The sequence below is a fragment of the Sinocyclocheilus rhinocerous genome, unplaced genomic scaffold (genome assembly GCF_001515625.1).
Source record: "Sinocyclocheilus rhinocerous isolate Xijiao unplaced genomic scaffold, SAMN03320098_v1.1 scaffold4115, whole genome shotgun sequence".
In the NCBI taxonomy this organism is placed as follows: Eukaryota; Metazoa; Chordata; class Actinopteri; order Cypriniformes; family Cyprinidae; genus Sinocyclocheilus; species Sinocyclocheilus rhinocerous.
In genome coordinates, this window is record NW_015623660.1 from 89,544 (window position 1) to 97,105 (window position 7,562).

Sequence of the window (7,562 nt, forward strand, 5' to 3'; positions counted from 1 at the left end):
ACTGCTTTTTGTGCATGTAAAATTAATCCCCGGGAAACAAATGTTAGTATTTTAACGGGTCACAGACACTTATCCTTTCTAATTTAATTCAATTCTAATTTTAAATAATCTTGTCGTTAGCGGTTAACGAGCGTCGGTTAGGAAAAATAACCGAAATGAACATCCCTAAAAACGGTTATTCCATATACGTAGTAAGATTTCACAGACTAAAACTGAGCAAATAAAGTGTAATGATATTAATAAAAACAGTATTCTTCCACCAAACAATGTAGTTCCTCAGAAACAGTTGTGGTTGCTACAAAGTGGTTGTCGAGCAACACACAAATGTAAAAAAAGGTGTATGTTTGTAGAGTAATTTACAACAGCTTCAAACATGGCTCAGCCAATCAGAATCAAGGACCGGAACTCTCCGTTTTATAATTACAATTCTGTGTTTACATCTCGCAATTCTGACTTTTTCTCTTAATTCTAAGGTTACATCCCACAATTCAGCATTTTTCTTTCCACCACAGAATAATAAAAAAAGGTAATTGTGACTTTCATCTCACAATTCTGATTTATTCTTGCAATTGCAAGTTAATATCTCACAATTCCGACTCTTATTCTCAGAATTGTGTTCAAATCTTGCATTTCTGAATGTATATCTCACGATTCTGACTTAAAATCTTGCAATTCTGAGAAAGAAGTCTGAATTGTGGCATAAGTCAATTACGTTTATTTAATTTTTTTCATCCCATGGTGGAACCAGGCTTTCATTCAATACACCATACATTCATCAAACCTGGAAATGAGTTCGGAAATCCTGTTATGATGAATATTCTTTACATTAAATTGAGTAGCTATCAATACAACACACTCCCCTCTAACCTTCGTGTTTCTGTCATAGGTCTCTTTTAACTGGATGTGTTTTCCCGCTTTGCTGCCGAGGTCCATCCACTTCCCCTTCAACCACTTCATGGTGGGTTTACGTGTGAGGTTGGTGGAGTCCACCTTAACCACAAATGTTACATCTTTACCTGTGTCAAAAAAAAAGAAGATCCATCTTAATGCAGCATTCATCCTGTAATGGGGGTTGTTTTGTTATGGCAACTATTTGAAGCTTTAATAATGTGTTTGCGTTTTTATACCTGAAATGGCTACCACACTTTCTGGCTTCTCCACAAAAAGTCCTGTCAGCTCAGTGCGTTCTGCAAGCATGTGACAGGTATGTTATATAAATACAAAAATACACGCACACATGCAGACAGACTCGGATATTCACAGATAGGGATCCTGTAAATAACAACTCATGGTGTCAACAAGAAGCACGCTCTGTTTCCATTTTAAATATTCCTTGCAAATATTTAAAACATATTAATTCAAGCATAAAACAATAATACATTGGGTTGTTTTCTTAAACAATGAAGGACATTAATTATAGTATCACTGAAATAACTGAATTCTCCGTGAGCTTCATGCACAAGGAAGGAGACAATTCTTTCCTCTTCTCACTTTTTGCAGTCATTCATTTCAATATTACATTCAGTTTCATAATAGGGCAGGCCAATTGTATTAGCCTACACACCTCACTGTGAATATAATAGGTATTATTGCACATTATATCATACAGTCCTTTCATGCACACCAACTTAGAACTCTTAAAGAAATTCTAAGTGATTTATATAGTTAGTATGTGGTTTAAATAATGCATGGACGGTGCTAAAGGATTTTCATAACCATTCAGATTTATTACCATCCTCCTCTGGAGCTTCTGCAGATGAAAGAACAACGTTAAACTAAAGAAACCTACTATATTAATAACTTTATATTTTATATATTTAAAGGTCTTCTAATTTGGAAACGGTCAATGCAAGTTAATGGTGTCACTTACCCTCTGGCTTCACCTCTGTGGGAAGAAATGAGACAAAAAACAGATTAAGTAAACATATAATTAATGTATAATATAGCGCATATATGTAACTTTAATGTTTTACCGATATGTTCTTCTGTAAGGTTCTCATTTCTAGCTAACAAACAAGCTATCCAACTGAATGGCTTTTCTGAGGTAAATTTGACTTTGACGTTGTTTTGTTTATAAGCTGTTTCATTGACGTCTTTCCGCTAATCAAACATTTTGATTGGGCGATTACACGAGAGAGAATCCATGTCAGTAAGTTCTTTATATTTCACACCTTCTGATGTTCATTCATGTTTATGTCGTGTCAGGGCCGACGCTAGTGGGGTGAAAGGTGGTGACGATTATAGGGCCCCCCGGCGATTTCAACAGACTGCCCGAGGCCATCCTAAAAAGACGCTCATGGCAGTTGACGGGCCACTGCTGCGCGTCATCACCAAAGCTTATCATTTGCATGTGTTTTTAAGCCTTGCCAATGTAAACATTCAAGAGATTTTAAAGCATTCAAGCACAAGACACCAGACCTCAACTGAGTACTCGCGTGCTGTGTTCAGTGCGCACGCAGAGAGCCGCTCTGCAACAGGTAAACAGGACTGAATGAGCTATAATCTATCAAATATAACAACCACGAATGAAATCAAGTCATTTTGAGGCAGAAAGAACAGTTCACTCAATAAGTATAGAGTCTGTAATCACTTTCTGGCAAGTGTAAAACGGCGTTTTATGGGTATTTCAACAGGTAAAAAGGATTGCATGAGCTAAATGACTTAATTGCATTCAAGGGTTATATTTTACGGATTATAGCTCATGCAGTCCTTTTTACCTGTTGAAATACCTTTAAATGGCCAATAAAACCCATAAAAGGCAATTTTATACTTGCCAAAAAGTGATTAGAGGCGCCAATCAGTTTTCGGCAGACGATCAATTTTCGGCACGACACCGGCATTTGTGTGAAACAGAAGTAGTTTGATGTGAAGATCAAACTCCATCAGGTGCCTTTTGATGCTTTGTCGGAAAACAATACATAGTTTTTTTGCATAGTTTGTCCAAGGATTTTTATTTGAAGTACGTTTTATTTTTATTGTATAACACCGAACACCGAACTGAGCTCTCCTCTGCGTTCTCCTACGCCTGAACGAAAAAAATAAAACGTTTTTAAAACATTTTAAAAACTGGATGTGCAGAGAACATTCAGAAATAACGTTTTTATAACTTAGAACATATTTCTGTCAGCTGCATGGGCATTCAGTCCTACTCATTCCTGAATATGTCTTTACATATTTGTGAGAAATATATTCAGTCAAATAAAAATTAAAATGTTACATTTTGAAGTAGAAAAACTGAAATAGTTTTTTCTTGTAAAATTTACTCCAATAATCTTCGAAAAATAATTTAGTAGGTTCGCAGTTTTATCCGTGATAAGCATCCTCAATTCCCTAGTCTCCCCACTACAACTCCCTTGGACTATTTTCTAGAACCGAGGTCTATTGGGAAAGGGATGATTTCATATATTTATGACAAAATATGTTCCCTACATAAGAGTTCACTAACATCTATATAAACTCAGTGGGAAGAAGATTTATCAGAAGATATTCCAGAGGAATTATGGGAAAGTATCTTATACAGGGTACATTCCTCATCTTTATGTGCCAATCATGGTTGGATCCAATGCAAAATACTCCACCGTACCCATTGGACTAAGGTCCGACTCTCTAAAATTTACTCTGATGTTGAGCCTATCTGTGACCGTTGTCGTCAGAGTCCCGCAACTTTGGCACATATGTTCTGGTTCTGCCCAAGTTTACATGGATATTGGGTTCAAATATTTGAGACAGTATCTCAGGTAGTTGGGATAATAATCAAACCTGTAGCGATAACAGCACTCTTCGGTACACTTCCCTTACCAGTTCATCACATAGGTTACAAGGCAGATTTTGTAGCCTTTGTAGCACTAGACGTTTGATTCGAATGCATTGGAAATCATCTACGTCGCCTACCCACTCAATGTGGATTAAAGAGATTTTTCACTTTATCAAACTGGAATTGATTAGACATTCACTGAAGGGCTCTTCAAAGAACTTTTATAAAATTTGGGGTTCTTTTCTTGAGTATATGGAAACGTATACCCCCCTGCTCAACTGAAAATAATGATTTTATTCAATTTCCCCCTAATGGGTGACCACACTTGTATTAGGTAGCGTTTAATTTTCTCTTACTAGCTGGCACAAGTGCAGAATGTGTTTTTATTTATTTATTTTTATTTTATTTTATTTATTTTTTGTATTTATTTATTTATTTATTTATTTTTTTGGGTGGGGTGGGGGGTTGCTGAGGGTAATTTGTGTATTTTTTTTAGGGATAACTAATTGCGCTTTACTACTTGGGGATAATTGATTGTATCTGTTATTTTGATAGTTTCTTAGTTTCCTATTTTTTATTCGGATCCCTTTTCTTTATACCTAGTGTTAAAATGTTATCTAAACTGTATTGTTGAAATATTGAAAAATTTTGTAATACTTGAAAATTTGTAAATAAAGTGAGGAAAAAAAAAAAAATTTTTGTACAGTGAATTTTATATATTTCAATTAACGGTCCAATGACCTGACAGAAGGCATTTTAGCATAAAAATTATTTAACATAAAAATATGTATATTTCTGCAATACATTAATTTAATAATGTTCAAACTGCGGCCCTGACTGACCATAAATGTTTCCGTGAATCATGACTGACGACCATCACCTAAGTTACTATGTAACCTTTCTGACATCATCTGGCCTGATGATAAATATATTCCAGAGCTCTGAGTAGTAAGCTGATATGCTGTCGGAATCCTCAGGCACTTAGCCACACAGATGCTCTACAATCCTATAAATACGACACCAGAAAAATATAGGTGGCATAAACTGACCTCACAGTTTTAGACTTTCTTCTGTATATTTTTACATGCACATAAGACCTTTGACTGAGTTGTCTTCTCAGAATGGGAAAATATAGCTGTAAATTTTATTAAAGGTGATGCCATATTTGCTATATAAACATGGGTTAGAATCTGCTAGTTATGGGCAGTTTTAATGCACAAGAAGTGAATTTTCAAGTAAAACTAGAATAAGAAATGTTTAATTTCACTGTTTACATCTTGTTTGCTATTAAACTGAATTACTCTCTCTCTCTCTCTCTCTATATATATATACAGTATATATACAGTATGTATGTATGTGTAACGTCATTGCATTAAATGTTGCATGCACCGCAAAAAATAATATCTTCTATCAAATATCTAAACATCCTTAAATCGAGATACATTTACTTGAGATGCTAAATGAAGATATAAAGTCTTGTTTTTTTTTTTGAGAAACTTAACTAAATGAAGTGAGCTTATGCTTAAAACAAGAACAAATATCTCTCAAAAAACCTTTTCCCTTTAAATTAAGTTGACTTTTCTAAGCCCATTGTCAGATTTTGTTTTCTTTCTTGTTTTAATCATAAACTCACTTAATTTTAATACATTTCTCAGAAAACAAGACTATTTATGTCATGTTGCGTCTCAGGTAAATATATCTTGATTTAAGAATCTTTGAGACATTTTCACTGGAAAACAAGACGTTTACTGAGGAAGATTTATGTTCCCTTCAAATTATTGCTTTACTTGGTCTTAACCTGCAGATACCCTGATATATATTACCTCATTTCAGCATCTGCAGTTGAAAAACAATACCAGTTGAGCACTAATTTCTTGTTTTGGAGTCGGAGGTGTCAATGCAACTTCATCAAGATGTTTCCACTCTGATGATGAGAAACTCTCTCTGGTCATGTGGTCTGAAATAAGCAGCATGCCTAACATCCGCCTCGTTCTCAGGAGGGCACGTTGTTGCCATGGCGCTTGTTAAAAGGCCACGGTAACATCGTAACCTCTCTGATGTCAGGCCAGGAATCTCTACCCGTCGACCACACTGATATCAAATAGCAAGCATCTCACAGTCGGGCTCTTATGGTCGGGCAAATAACTGTCAAAAATGACTGACCTTAGAGTATAATGAGCCGTAACCGCAGATATGCTGCGATTTGTTTTAGGTTAACCGAGAGGATGTGCCACATGCAATGTTTTTGCGTTTGCACTTCAGATTGATTTTAAGTAAAGTAGACGACTCATTCCTGTTTAATTATGTTTTTCAGTGGCCACAATCGTTTAAAAAGTAAGTAGGATGGATCAGGAAAGCTCTGCTGCCTTTTGAAGGATGTTGTTACTCTTTTAGGTTTGTATAAAACATGAACCGTCAGCTCATGCTGTCATTTGTCTGTCTTCACTGGACTCTTTTTTTTTAAAACACTGTATCGCATTTCAAACCACACATAGAACTTAACTTGGTGTTTAAAAACGGCTTGAAAAAGTTATTTCAACCCTTAAAGCAGCTGAAAGAAAGACTGCCTTAAAACTCTTTAAATGACTATAAATATAAATATTAATTAACCCCTTTAAATTTGTTATAATTTGCTGTTATATACTTCAGTATTTATAAAGTAATTATTTTATTTAATTAATTAATAAATTAGTTGATTTGTTAAATTTGCTCAAAGTTTTGTGGCATAAAAAATATTAGAAAATTTTATTTCGATCCTTAAACATCAACCCTTATTTATTTATGCTTTTATTTATTTATGCATTTATTTTTTTCTCTTTCGGTGTATGCTGCTTGGACTTATTGTGTTTATTTTGTTATTTGAAAAGGTTTAATAAAGGTTAAAAATAACATCTTTTAGACAGTGATGAGCGATTCATTCATTTAGGAATCAGGAATTAGATCACTAATTATAAAATAGTCAATTTTCCTAATCCAAAATATGATCAAAGATCACATATGTGGACTTGTTCAGGGAATTTGGATATTGAAAATATAATGAAATGACTTTGATTAGTTCATTTTGAACAGGACTCAGTAAAATGATCCGATCTTCCAATCCTGCTCCAAATGTTATTTCTGTATGCGGTTGCAATTCCAATTTAGGCCGCATTAATTTCACACTTCATCTACTATAAATTGTAATATTATATAATCAGTTTGTCATAAGTAAATGTAAGTAAATAAGTAAATAACTCATGGCTGACAGCAGTAACACAGAAATGCTTTATATCTAGTGTTTATGGTTTATATTTGGTGTATAAACACCTCACTAGAAACTTTGTCTTCATGATTGACCTAAGATGTGTGTGTGTGTGTGTGTGTGTGTGTGTACCTGGTATTTATCATGTTATGGGGACCAAATGTGACATTTTTGAGGTCCCCATGAGGAAGCAAGTTTATAAATCATACCGAATGAAGTTTTTTGAAAATCTAAAAATGCACAAAGTTTTCTGTGAGTGGTAGGTTTAGGTGTAGGGTTGGTGTAGGGCGATAGAAAATATGGTCTGTACAGTATAAAAACCATTACACCTATGGAATGTCCCCATAAAACATGGAAACACAACAGGTGTGTGTGTGTGTGTGTGTGTTTCAGAGGGATTGAGGCGATACTTAACACAGTGTACTACATGCTGGATTTAGCACATTAGAACGGTAAGCTCCCTGTCTTAGCACAATTCCATACACACACTCACACACACACACACACACACACACACACTCACACACTCACACACACACACACACACACACACACTCACACACACAC

The 7,562-nt window shown here is 34.9% G+C and overlaps 1 protein-coding gene across 3 annotated transcripts in view; it reads right to left on the bottom strand.

The window, feature by feature from the left end:
• Positions 1-7,562, bottom strand: part of mybpc2b (myosin binding protein Cb) — a 39,390-nt gene that overhangs the window by 24,913 nt on the left and 6,915 nt on the right. For 2 of the 3 annotated variants that reach the window (XR_001637382.1, XM_016524981.1), the window contains exons 2-5: positions 1,871-1,885; positions 1,733-1,750; positions 1,128-1,187; positions 868-1,016 (exon numbers count right to left, since the gene is read on the bottom strand). Coding sequence is in view for 2 of the 3 variants with exons in the window: in XM_016524981.1 (XP_016380467.1) it covers positions 868-1,016; positions 1,128-1,187; positions 1,733-1,750; positions 1,871-1,885 (242 nt within the window). In the remaining variant the exon portion in view is untranslated. The remainder of the gene's footprint in view (positions 1-867; positions 1,017-1,127; positions 1,188-1,732; positions 1,751-1,870; positions 1,886-7,562) is intronic. The other variant, XM_016525094.1, reaches the window with a different exon arrangement.